Source organism: Podarcis cretensis (assembly GCF_951804945.1).
Source record: "Podarcis cretensis genome assembly, chromosome: 6".
Classification (NCBI taxonomy): Eukaryota; Metazoa; Chordata; class Lepidosauria; order Squamata; family Lacertidae; genus Podarcis; species Podarcis cretensis.
Window position 1 is genome coordinate 55131160 of NC_137175.1, and position 13927 is coordinate 55145086.

Sequence of the window (13927 nt, forward strand, 5' to 3'; positions counted from 1 at the left end):
TCTGTGGATCCTGAGTGTGCCGATGTCTGTTGGCATCAGTCACTGTGATGTTTGGGCAGAAGAAAGCTTTTGAAGCTCCCGAACGATTGACCAGGAGGGAGAGAACATGCCAGTCGGGCATGTGTCTCTACCAGGGTCCTACTCGAGAGTAGGATGAGCTAATGACAATGAGCTCCAGATGAGTATTTGCCCCTAGCAGATGGGGTGTTGGGATAATGGGTATTTAGTTGTCATGAATTATTTGCTATCTTTCTGTGATTTTATGGCAAACTCTCCTGTGCTTATTGAACATGCCCACTACAGAGCTTTGGTTATTTACAATATAAACTCTGAAATCAAGGCTTAATATGGCTGGATTTTAATTTTTATATGTTTTATATTATAGACCTAGGAATACTTTGGGGTCTGTTTGTTTTTAGTAAAACAAAGTATGCATTAGTCAGCTTTATGATATATAGGTCATAACTATTGTGTTCCAAGGATTGTATGGGGGAAAGCCTGATCTTTTGGACTTTCTCCTTGTTGCTGATCTCACATCAACAGTTGTGGGCAAACATCATCTGTGGACCCAAGGTGGAAGAATGTTGAAGCTTGGCACTCTGTCCTCATGAAAATCCATCATTTTAGTGCCATTTTTCCTAGCATACAAAAGTATGCAATTTTGCCTAATATGCACATTTTTGCAAAGCAATGTCCGTAATAAAACATATTGTTGTATGTTATATTTACTAATACATGCATTTTTTAATGCACACTTTGCCTCAGTATATTCTGAAGAATTACGCAGTAAAATTTGGAAAAGGGCAAATTTCAAAGTATGTCTGTTTCAGTTCTTGTATTGTTTCAGAGGCTGTGAATTTTGTCATTTTTTAGTTAAATGGAAAGTGAATCAAATATGTCCCCTATCCCTATTGGGGAATTTGAGGCTACTGGTATAAAGACTTCAGTTTCTGATGGGATGCATGCAGTTAATTAAAACATTTCCCAATAACAGTGATCTGGATCCAGCTCTGAAGTGGGGGAAAGGGGAAGTTTCAGCGCCCAGCAGGTGGAACTGATTAGAGTGGGTGGGTGGAGGTTTAAGCAGTTCCCAGATTCCTGCAGTACCAGGATTTGATCTGATATTTTGACACAGCACACAGAGCAAAGCCAAGCAAGCCAGAAAGTTTTCAGGACTTATTGTAGATGCTGGAGCAAAGCAAGCAGCAAGCAGCTGGCAATGGAAATTGTAATCAATGCCTTATGGTGCTGGCTACCTGCGAGTCCTTCGCAGTTTTCCTATTGGACTGTGGCATTGATCTTCACCTGCATGGCTCTGAAAGCCATCCAGCTATTTCAGACAAGGCAGAAACTGATCAAGGGGTTTAGGAGTTTCCCAGGACCCCCCAGCCACTGACTATATGGCCATGTCCACATGGTAAGGGATTCTCTGACTTACCTAGTGAGATGTTGGGTCTCTCTTTGTAAAACTGTGTTTCTCAATAAGGAACTGAAAATTGACTGAATGTTGTGTTACCAGTCACCATTCAGTTGTGAATAAAGTGCAGGGCAATCGCTATGCAACTGGAAAACTTTATGTCCATAGAGTGCTTTGCTTCTTTGTTGATTGAACAACTTGAGATGTATTTGTCAGGGCATGTTTGCAGGGATAAATCCAGTTGCCTGCTGTTTTTGGCAATGATGAATAAAGTATGCATACAGAGGTAAATTACCTGAATGAAAAGAAATTAGCTGGAGGCGAGAATGGCAGGGTGGAGCTATCATTGCTGGCATAGCCTCCGTGTCGGTTTTTTACTTTTCGTTCCTTGTTTTCTTTCTTTTTTCTTTTTACCATTCTGTATATAATTTCTATTGCGTTCTGTTTTGCAATTTAAGATACTCGTTTTACATCCTTAAGATATCAATGACTTCCCTTCTCTTTCCATGGTTCATTTTACATAAATCCCTGCATATTTTACAAAATTTGCAGGAGCAGCTGATAGAATAGAGCAATGCCATGGGGCTGCCAATCTCAACGCTGGTATTGCTGCCACTTAGTGGCAGGGCTTTTTTTCAGCTGGAACTCACCAGAACTCTGTTCCAGCACTTCTCATGCGGGTGCCATTGCCATTATAAGCAAACAAGGGAGGTGTTCATGGTGAGTTCTGGCACCTCTTTTTCCAGAAAAATCGCATGCTTTACTGGGATGGTGCCTGGGCAGGGTAGGAAGGCACCATGGTTGGCACTCTGCAGCCACATTGGCAGAGCTAATCTGTTGCTCCCACCACGATGCACACTCGCAACCTTGCCATAACCCTACCCCGTAAGTAGCAGCAAAACGTATGTTGTGAGGGTGGCTTTGTGGCACTGCCCTGCTGTGCTGACCACTCCTTGGCACAAATAGATGAGGCATGTGCCATGTGTCCTTCTGGCATGTTTGAAATGGCTCTGGAGTAATGGAAGTGATTAGGACCTTACTCAGCGTGTTTAGCTACAATATCTTGCAGTGTTCCTGTATTCAGGCATGGCCAATTACTTTGTTGACTAAGATCCAAACTAGATATGATCTGTGAGTTTCAGCCAGCAGGCCAGCTCCACTGCATTTATTTATTCCATTTATTTTTTTGAATTTATATCTCGCCCTTCTTCCCAACAGAGCCCAGAACTGCCATGCCACCCACTCCTGTCTAGGTGGGTCAAAGCTCTGTTCTGAAGACACTCTGGAGGAGCTGGGAACCTGTCTGATGCCCCTGGAAGTGGCACAGTAGCAGTGGTGCCCTCTTGAACTGGGAGGTAGTCCTGGTGATGGGTTTTTGGAGACAGAGGATGGAGGCATGGCTGACCCAGGGCTCCTTCTTCATAATTGAGTGTTTACTTCATTAACTCTCCTAATATGCTCCACCAGACCCCTCCCCACTCCTCTCAAAGAAGTTTCAAATGATTCACAGCTTGCCTTTAAATATGCCATTTTATTAATTACTGCATTGCAGAGGGTTAGATTAGATGACCCATGGTCCTGTGCAACCCTACAATTGTATATGCTATCAGCTGAGTTTCTTTAGCAACAGGTGTATCCCATTTTGAGATTTTAAGACAACCTGGGGGATCGGAACAGGAGGCTTTGCTGGATCTGGCAAGATTTCAAACCGGAGTAGGATTTGGGCAAGGGCTACTTTCATCTCGTTCATGGCAAACTGCTGTCCAATGCAATTCCTGAGGAAAGAGAGAAAAGTCAGGAAAATCTATTAAGAAGCACAGTTAATCATAATGCAGGAGCTTTATCTGAAAATACTGACTCTGCCTGTCAAAATACTTTCATTCCAACTTTCAGCCTGGATAGACTCCCAACCATTAACCATTAACAAGGAAACCCAAATCCTCTTGGAGCCTTGGACCCTGATCCATGCTGGAATGGTTCCCCCAATCCCTGAGTGTGGTGAAAGATTTCAGGGGTTCCTGAATGTGCTCCAGGATTGGTTTCCTTGGAATGAAGATCACATGATACTTAAGGCACTTCTTTTTGTTTTTTACAATAGCGGAAGGTTCACAGCACTAACAACCCACAACCCAATAGACTCTCCATTATCATAGGTTTGGTTTCTCCCAAAAAGCAAGTCAAGCCTTTTGAGGACATTGCCTCCAGCCAGCAGAAGGGGTGGGACAGAAATACATGCCCCTTTCCAAGCCCCTGCTTTTTTTTTTTTTTACTTCCTGTAGCAATACATCACCCATATGTGACAATTAATGCAATCTTTCTGTAGCCAGCTGCAAATATGTTCTAGGTCATTGGTGGGGAACCTGTGGCCCTACAGATGTTGTTAGACTCCAGCTTCCTTCAAGCAGTATGACCAGTGGTCAGGGGCAATGGAACTTCTAGCCCAGCAACAGATTCTCCACCAGACTCCAAAGACAAGCTTCTCTCTCTCCTCCCTATTGCTCATCAGCAACCTCTCACTCATCTGGCCTGAATGTCAGAGACATGGCACCCCAGAGCGACAATGGGGAGGAAGAAGAGGAGATCTGCAGAGACAGGGATCTTCAGAGAGGCAGCAAGGAACCTCTCATTCCTCTACAGCAGTTTGAATCCAGCCCCCCCTCAATCCTCCTTGGCTTCTCATGTCAGAGAGGAAGAGACAATTTCTCATGACAGTGAGCCAGGGCTGGCAGAAAGCCCAGACGCTGGTAAGGAGTATCAGGCAGCAACTGAGAAGGAGGAAAATACATCAGAGGAAGGGGCAGTATATCAGTATGAATCTGCTCACGCTCATAGGTTCATGAGGGTTAAAGAGAGGTGTCAATCAAAGAGAAGGGAGGAAGGGGGCTCCTGGAGGATATGCAGTTGGAAGTGAGGGCATAGTTCAGATGCCTCAATGTGTTAATGACAGTCAGTCGCTGTGAATGGCTCAGAGAGCAATTACCGCACATCAAAAACTGAAACACCGAAAGTGTCTGCTTGCTGCCTAATTAAGCCGAGAGTAAATCAGACCGTGACACTGAACTGTCTATATCCTCACCTTGGTCCAGCTGCAAAAGGCACAAAAGCATGAGAATGCCTCTGAGATGACTTCTCGGATGAGAACCTAGTGGGGTCAAACACCTGGAGGAAAAGAAGGCAGATGTCTTTTATTAGCATCTCTAGCAATCGATAGTCTTGCTTCACAGTCTGTAAGCTGTTATATAATCTTGGCCCCAGTCTTAAGACATATATGTTTAAAATGCTTTGATGCTTCTTATAAGGTTGCCAGAATTTCGACTGTAGGTTTGGATGCACCAATAGCCAATCTTCAGGTCTCTGAGCCAATGGCCCAATTTCCAGGCCACCCACTGCTGCCACTACTGCTGAGGGCCTTGGACAGGAAGAGTGGAAGTGGAAAGAAGGTAGAAGGGCACCATCCTGTGCCAACTTGCACCTTTCCTTGTCATTTTCGACCCACCTCCTCCAGTTCTCCCAATTGGCTTGGCAGGTGAGCAGGAAGTAGAGTTGTGCAGTGGTGGCAGAGGAAGAGCATGGTGATGGTAGCAGTGGCATGCCCATCTGGTCACCCCACATTCTGGCAACAGTAACAACAGCAACATTTTGGCAATTGTGGCAGACTTGGGCACTATGGTCCCTGTGCAAGGCCAACATTTGGTGCCTTGCCTTCCCAAAGGCAGGTAAGGAGGTGTCTGACTTTGAGAAGGAGGTTCGGGGACTTTAAGACCCTTTAAGAGTCTCACACCTCCTTCCCAAAGTCCAGCACCTCACATACCAGGCTTTGAGAGGGCGCCCCCTAAGCTCAGTGCCCAGTGTATGCACACCGCCCTCACAGCCCTAAATCTGACTCTGGTGGCAAGCAACAGGGCAGCGGCAGGTGCATTCTGCCTGCTTGTCATCCATTCTCCCCACAATTTGTGTGGGTAAGAGAAGGCATGAACGAATCTGTCCATTACCATTTCCCTCAGTTTCCCAATTTTAAGTTTAGTTCTCCACATTTGTACACCATTAACACAAAAGAGTCTCTTGAAAATTTATCTGCATTATCATTATGTACACATATTTTGCACACAATTTCACACCAACAGTCAAAAAGCACTTAGGAGTGATTCTTTTTAGCAGAAAATGGCAAGGGGATTACAAATTGTTCCCTTATTCATGCTAGAGTTCTGCTTTCAAAACATAAAAGGCCTGCTGGATCAGACCAAAGATCCAGCATCCTGCTTTGCAGAGTAGCCAACTAGATGCCTTTGAGAAGCCTGCAGGCAGGTTTTGAAGGCAACAGTCCTCTCTTCCCGTTGCTGTCCAGCAACTGGTACTCATCCAGACAGCCAGACATCCTTTTGTGCCATGTTTCTAGGCACAGGTCTGGGCATTCAAGCTCTGTATCTGAGTACGTATTTTGTTTTTTTGTTTTGTGTTTTGTCCTGGCACTTTCCCTAAGAAAACCCACATTGTACCATTTTAATTGGAGGAAATGGTAGTCAGGTTCCCCACAGATTGCCATTTGCTTCAATTCAGCAGTAAAACATGGGTTTTCCAGAGGAAAGCGCCGGGACAAAAAACACATACACAGACATGGAGTTATATAGCCCTGACCTGTGCCTGGAAAATGTGGCACAAAGGAAAGTCTACATGAGCCCTTAGTTTGACTCAAAGGGCAACATCCTCAGTAGCTGAGATTATCTAATTGCTGTGCTGTGTGATCACTTCACCTTTATTTTTAAAAATGCAGTTTGGCTAAAATCCACCAGCTATGTATTCCAGCTCTGAAACTAGTTGCAGATGTTGTCACATGCCTTTATCTATAACGACAAATTATTACCTCTGGGTCTTGCCATACACTAGGGTTTCGGTGGATACAATAAATATTAATTGCCACCAGGGAACCTGTAACATAAAGTGTTAACATGATTAATTTCAATATCCAAGCACTGCCATTACCGAAGACCTATCTCAGAGCTAACATTTCAACTCAGAGAAGGAAAACAAAGAAGCAATGTTGGGGGCAGAAGGACCTTATGGTTCTGATCCAGCTAAATGGACTTGCATGTATGTCCTACTCAGATTGATGGAACATATTAGTCACACTTCTGAGAGGGCCCACATAAACATTGTACACAATTAGAGATTACACAACACACCAATAACCATAGTTCCCCTGCAAAAAAAAGCCACACTGAGTAAAGGCAATATAAAGCTGCAACACATATACATGTTCCTGTCTTGCCACTTCTTTGCTCCAAATTGCACTCTACTCAAACAAGCCTGATATTTGGAAACCTGAGGAGAAATTTTGGGAGGGCAATTCAGAGTCAAGAGATGGTGGCAGGAAAAGTGTTAAGCGCACCCTCCCATTGTAGCCTTCGCTTCACTTCACAGGAGCACTTTCTGAAGCTGCTTTCTATTAGTAAATGGGGTCAATGTTGCATTCATTTCTGTGTTAGTTATTTAAAGCATTTTTACCCTGTTCAATAATTGAAAAGGCTACCAGAGTTTACAAAAATCCATAGACCTGCCCTCATAAATTCATGGAATGTGAGGAAAGGGGGGTGGAGAGGGAAGAGGGGGGAAACAAGCTCAGTCATGAGTTCTGAAAGTTATCATCCTTATCTTCTATATATTTTGGGAAGTTGTTCGTTCACTTTGCATATGGAGCCTCTTAAGATATAGTAACCAAATTTTGGGTGCCAAGGAAATGAGCAGGGTTTGGATTTTGCTTAGATGTAATTTGATGCAATTTTGAATCAAGATAGTGGACTGAACATTTCAAAACAGAGATCTTAACCGTTAATTTCAAAACTGCACTGGGTATATTCTCTGTGAAGATATACAGGTGCCAGGAGGAAGCTAGTAGAGTGGGTTTGTTTATAATGGGGTTAGGGGGGAGTGGATCCAGCCGGCACCCATCTGTCAAAGTTCAAATGGGCTTGAGGTAACTGCTGATCAGCTGATCAGCAGCCTGTTTGCAGGTGTGGTTTGAATTCAAGCCATGGCTGCAAGCTGGCAAAGGTGCACTCGCTGACAAATTGGGATCTGATAACCCTAATTCAGTCTGCCAGCCAGAGGTTCACCACACTGATTTAGAAAGGGCATTGCAGTAAGTTCTGAATGGGCAAACAATGGTCAAATGCACATATTCCAAACCTTTCTGTTTGGGTTTGCAAATAATATCTTCCATTGTAAATGAAAATTTCATAGCATTACTGTAATCTAGAATGTGGTTTTGACACCTGAAGTTCACCATCAAATTTTGACTTTGAGTCAGTTTACAAAGAACACAATGCAACATTTTTAAGTCTCCTTGATTTCAACAGGAGAAAGGACTGGACCTTGTGTCAAATATTTTATTCAATCTAAGGTAGACTATGGCCAACAGAAAACGACCAATCTGAACTAACCTTTGGGTAAGCTGCGTCCATCACAAAAAGTTATGGGTTTACTAAGCTGCCGGGAGATGGCAGGCACTGGAGGGTAAAGACGGAGACTCTCCTTAATACACATGGTGGTGTAAGGAATCTTCCCCAGGTCATCCCTGAAAAATTCAGATGAAACCACATTTGAGCAACAACTTTTCCAACTAATATGATAGGATCAGCAGCTGTGCAACCGGTCAAACAAGGTAGCAAGGGTCTGAAATATCACAGTGTTGTACACCTTGGTTCTCATTCTCTATCACAAATCTCCAGTGACAACACTGCTCTAATAAAGTTGATGGCTAGAAGACCTAAGCCCTGTTCAGATATTTGGTACCTAGGTGTACTGAACAGATGAGAGGAATAGTGAGGAATCATGGGCTTGACTTTCCCTTGCCACTGCAGTACCAGCAGATACTGATTGTCTAAAGAGGTCTCTAGATGTGGAAATGGTGAGTTGGATCCAAAGTCAGTTAGTCACACTTGAGTCTAGCATTCACCAATGTGGTGCCTTCCAGATGTCTTGAACTACAACTCCAGCCCCAATTAGCATGGTTGTAGTCCAAAATATCTGAAGGGCACCTGGCTGGAGAATGATGCTTTAGTCCCTTTGAAATCAATGAGCTAAATTAGTTATGACTTACTGGTCCCACTCATTTCAGTACAGTGGTATCTCTGGTTAAGAACTTAATTCGTTCCGGGGGTCTGTTCTTAACCCGAAACCATTCTTAACCTGAGGTATCACTTTAGCTAATGGGGCCTCCCACTGCTGCCACTGCGTGATTTCTGTTCTCATCCTGAAACAAAGTTCTTAACCCGAGGTACTATTTCTGGGTTAGTGGAGTCTGTAACCTGAAGCCCCTGTATCCGAAGGTACCGTTGTAGATGTTATGATTTTATCAGAATTCTAATTATATGAGTCAAGTTTTTCCCCAAAAAAGGAAGCTTTTCATTGCATATCAAAGCTGGAAGCACGTAATCAGAAGGACATAAAATATGAAGACAATCAAGATCCCAGCAGACTCATCACGTAATAATGGGAGGAAGGGCATGATATAAAATTAATAAATACGTAAGTACATAAATAGACAAAAAAAATAAAATAATATGGAAAAACTCAACAATTGCTAACTCCCACCTGTATCTTTTGAAAGTAAACATACTTAGAACTTGGGGGTCTAAGTGTTTGTTGGAGAGAAAGGAGCAAAAGGGAAATGATAAAGGAGTCTCTGTGATTGGCTTATTAAACTGATCTTCTGATTCTAGAATGAGAAAGCAATTATCCTTCCCCTCCAAACAGGCCATACAAGTATAGAAAAAGCAGAGTTAGAGGTCTCACCACTGAATTGTGTCTCGATCTCCCAGAGTGTCCTTTATCTCCTCCCTGCACCTTTGCTGGTGTTCTGGGTTCTGGGCCATCGCATATAATAGCCAAGAGATCCCACTGGCTGTGGTATCATGGCCTTCAAACATGAAAGTGTCCACTTCAGCACGCAGATCTTCATCAGATAACCCAACACCATTTTCATCCTGAAGGAAAAAAAGGAGATTAGCTATTTGATGAGTTAGAAATGGTTAGAGATTTAAAAGATTACCATGGTTAAAGGACTTAAGAGACTTTAAAAAAAAAAAGAACCCTGTTACTCGTTTACTTGATTATTTCTTCATCAGGGGTATAATATTCACAGATGGTGGAAGGCTTCATCACTCTTCACCTACATATGCTGTTTGCTGCTAGAGTTGAGATACCCCACACTCTTTCTATGAGTGCTTCCAGTTGGAAAATTTTATTCATATCTGGTGCAACTATCCTGTCACTCATATGGGACAGCTGCATATTCCTTCATTGCAGGGGGTTGGTCTAGATGATCCTCAGGGTCTCTTCCAACCCTACAATTTAATGGTTTCAAACTGCAAAAGCCTGACTAGGAGGCAATGATGTATAGCCTCCCCGTGAACCCATCAGGATGAATGCCCATTAAACAGATAACACTGGATAATAGAGCTTTTGTTTTATTTTTTGTCTGTGAACATATCAGCATGAAGGCTCAATAAATCAATTTTCTTCAGCCTTGGCTCCCCAGAGATGTTGCTGGTCTACAACTCCCGTCATCCCCAAACAATGGCTAAGCAAACTTGGAGGGATAGGAGCTGTAGGCTGACAACATTTGGAAACCGAAAGTTGAGGAATGCTGCAGTAAACAGCCAGTCTGGAAGATTCCTATGTGATTGGTGCAGTTCCAGATGCATCCCTACTTCAAACTAATACATCATCAAGGATTATAAGGGAACAGGGAGGACCAGAAAGCCAGTGTAGAAGACAAGGAAGCCAATGTAGTTACTCCTAGAGCGAGCTGGTTAGCAGCTAAATGTTTCTAACTTTTAGCTCTCAATATTATCTCTAAATATACTATTGCTGTTTGGTTGGATGTCATGCTTCATGTTCTATTGCAGGATAGTTAGTGTCAGTGTTATTCACTGATGCCACATAGCAAAAACTGTCCATTGCATTGTCATTTTGAAGTTTCTTACCTTGGCACAAAGAAGAATATCCAGAAAATCCAAGTACCGTTTTTGTTTGATTTTTTCAAGTTCTCCCTCTTTCCAAAAGGATTTCTTTCTTTCTTCTATGACTTTGTCTGTGTGACAAATGTTAAGGAATTAAGTCTCTGAGACTTTACACTTCTGCAAAGGCAATACTGCCCCAAGTTCCCAACAATCAGATGAAGTAAACACTGGGTGGGCATGATAGACTCCATTCATGTCAGAAGTCACTGGACAAATATGGAGTGATTCAGGGCCTCTATCAAGAGCTGGCATGTCCCAAGGCTCCTTGCCCCACCAGGAGCTCACTACCAACCCCAGAACCTTCTGATACTGTTCCTTTGTCTTGCTGCTGTCAAGTTCATCTGTCTCTGCAAGTGAGTGTTTTGTCTCCAGGCAGCCATGGTGACTCTTCTCAAAGGGCTAGAGGAAAGTATATCTCTCAAATTGTCATTAGCTAGTTCTCTTGTAAATGAAGGAGGAAACTGATAGTGGGGTTTTACCTGTATGTTGGTGTGCCACTCTACAGGCTTCCAGGAAACTGCGCCCAGCTGCTGTGCATCTATAAATGAGATCAATCCGACACAACAAGGTACGGACTCTCTGTGACACCAAATAGGTCAGGTCATAAACTGCTTTTATGTAAGAATCCAACTCTCTGAAAGAAAAAGCAGACAGTTGTTGCTGTTGCTGTTGCTGTTGCTGTTGCTGTTGCTGTTGCTGTTGCTGTTGCTGTTGCTGTTGCTGTTGCTGTTGCTGTTGCTGTTGCTGTTGCTGTTGCTGCTGCTGCTGCTGCTGCTGCAGACAGTTGTGCAGTTTTGTGAAAACACATTCAGTTTAAATGGAAATGGGTATCATAAAAAAATAATCTACTGTATAGGCCAGCTTTATAAAAAGGTAAAGGTACCCCTGCCCATACGGGCCAGTCTTGCCAGACTCTAAGGTTGTGCGCTCATCTCACTCTATAGGCCGGGAGCCAGCGCTGTCCTCAGACACTTCCGGGTCACGTGGCCAGCATGACAAGCTGCATCTGGCGAGCCAGCACAGCACACGGAACGCCGTTTACCTTCCCGCTATAAAGCGGTACCTATTTATCTACTTGCACTTATGGGTGCTTTCGAACTGCTAGGTTGGCAGGCGCTGGGACCGAACGACAGGAGCGCACCCCGATGCAGGGATTCGAACCGCCGACCATGCAATCGGCAAGTCCTAGGCACTGAGGTTTTACCCACAGCACCACCCACGTCCCAGCTTTATAGGGGGGGGGGAATAAAAAATAAAACAAGACACCAACCTGTGAGTCTGCCCTTTGCTCTGGTAACTGAAGGCACATTTCATGATGCTTTCCAGAGTCATCAGACTGACATGTTCAAACATCTCCAGTGATTTTGTGGCATCCTTGTCAATCATCTTCTCCCATTTATCCTAGAACAGAAAGGAGAGTTAGAACAGAAAGGAGAGTAAGGAGAGTTAACTTCCCAGATCCTGAAGAGCATTTTATTGAATGGCTGTCCCAGGTCAAATATCAGAGTTTTCATATCATATGAACAGTTCTATAGTGCAGACTCCATCTGGACTATACATTTATGCAACCTTAACAAATGCCACTTCCCAAGTTTATGTGAGGGAAACCATGACTGTTTAAAGTACTTTGATTCTGCTTTAAATGTATAGTGCAGACAGGGCCTAACTTATGACGTGTCCATAACCTTTATCCTTGCTAACCATCAGTGGATAATGTGAACTTGCCCCCTCTGTTTTGAAGGGATAAGAGTGGATTGGATGAGCCCACTCATTGCATATAGAAATTGCCAGTTATTATTTTGCCATTCAAGTTTAGGGCATTCCAGTATTAGAATAAGGGGCATTTCAAGGTAAAAGGACCCCTGACCATTAGGCCCAGTTGTGACCGACTCTGGGGTTGTGGCGCTCATCTCGCTTTATCGGCCAAGGGAGCTGGCATACAGCTTCTGGGTCATGTGGCCAGCATGACTAAGCCGCTTCTGGTGAACCAGAGCAGTGCACAGAAACGCCGTTTACCTTCCCGCCGGATCGGTACCTATTTGTCTACTTGTACTTTGACGTGCTTTCGAACTACTAGGTTGGCAGGAGCAGGGACTGAGCAACGGGAGCTCACCCCGTCACGGGGATTTGAACCACCGACCTTCTGATCGGCAAGTCCTAGGCTCTGTGGTTTAACCCACAGCACCACCCGCGTCCCATTTACCTGCCCCTTATTCCATCTTACACTGAACTATGACCAATCCCTACCGTGAGAGAGCTAACTATTCCATTAGTATCAACAACATTTTACCAGCATCTCAGCACCTTAGCAGCATCAGCCATCCTACTTACTAGCATCACTTTGGTTGAATCTGCAATCAGTGCTACGTAAGGTTTCAAAATATCATAGTGGAACCCTGGAGTTAACAGTCGGCGGTGCTGAAACCACTTTGGTCCATCCAGGATCAGAAGTCCTTTTCCTGTGGGCACAAAGAACAAGATGCCATTCAGAACATTGCAGGACTGTTGATCCAAAGAGAGCTCAGGATTTCTGGGATGTGACTTTTCCTAATAAAATCATCTGTTTATAGACATAGAATCATGGAATTGTACCTCTGGAAGGAACCCTGAGGATCATCTAGTCCAACTTCCTGCATTGCAGGAATATGCAGCTGTCCCATATGTGGGTCAAACTTGTGACCTTGGCCTTATCAGCACCTTGCTCTAACCAACTGAGCTATCCCCGTACATATTCAGAGAGGATTGCAATGGGAAGGAGGCCACTGGGGAAGGACTTTGCAATGACAAAGTGCTAGAAATATCGAGGACTTCCGGGTTGGCGCCATCGCCAAATGGCGGAGTTCCTCCGACTGGAGGAACAGGCTCCGTGAAAATTGGGTCTTCTCACCGCGGCGAAGGTGGGGACCCGCTAGAAACCCCAGGCGGAGGAACCTGGGGACGTGGGGTTCTGCGGAGCACCGAGAGCGCCTCCCCTACTTGCCGGGAAACCCTTTTTTGGGGCTCCAGAGTGAAGTGGGGTGAGCAGCGTGGTGCAAACGAACCGACTGCTACTTTCACGGAGGGAAGCCGCATAGCCATCGACGGAGAGTGCCGGCTTTTTCCTGATGACATTTGGACTCTAAACAAGTACCCGTGAGTAAAAACGGAGGATTGGATTAAGGAAAAAAAATTTGAATTAGGTACGAAGCGGGAAGGTATAAAAAGGAAGTCTGCCTCCCGTTTTTTTGTAAACAGAATGAAGCAAAGATCGCACAAACTAATTAGCCTTGAATTTGATTCAAAGATTGAAATTTCCGGCACTTATGACCATTAAAACCCCCCTTGATGGCAGGAGGAAAGGGGGTGAAATAACTTTGATTATCTAATCCTGCAGATAGAAAGTAAAGGAATAAATTTCCATTGCCCCCAACCTGGGGATGGGACGTCAGGACAGATTCTTTGAAGGAAACGGACTTGGACAGATAGAAACAAAAGAGAAACAAAAAGACTT

General features: G+C 44.1%; 1 protein-coding gene across 1 annotated transcript in view; it reads right to left on the bottom strand.

Moving 5' to 3' along the window:
• Positions 1-2928: 2928 nt before the first annotated feature.
• LOC307219174 (uncharacterized protein) overlaps positions 2929-13927 on the bottom strand; it is a 39829-nt gene continuing 28830 nt past the window's right edge. The window contains exons 16-24 of the mRNA XM_079982173.1: positions 12769-12896; positions 11708-11838; positions 10917-11071; positions 10402-10508; positions 9209-9399; positions 7855-7988; positions 6279-6343; positions 4494-4576; positions 2929-3192 (exon numbers count right to left, since the gene is read on the bottom strand). Coding sequence (XP_079838299.1) covers positions 3024-3192; positions 4494-4576; positions 6279-6343; positions 7855-7988; positions 9209-9399; positions 10402-10508; positions 10917-11071; positions 11708-11838; positions 12769-12896 — 1163 coding nt within the window. The 3' untranslated portion in view covers positions 2929-3023. The remainder of the gene's footprint in view (positions 3193-4493; positions 4577-6278; positions 6344-7854; positions 7989-9208; positions 9400-10401; positions 10509-10916; positions 11072-11707; positions 11839-12768; positions 12897-13927) is intronic.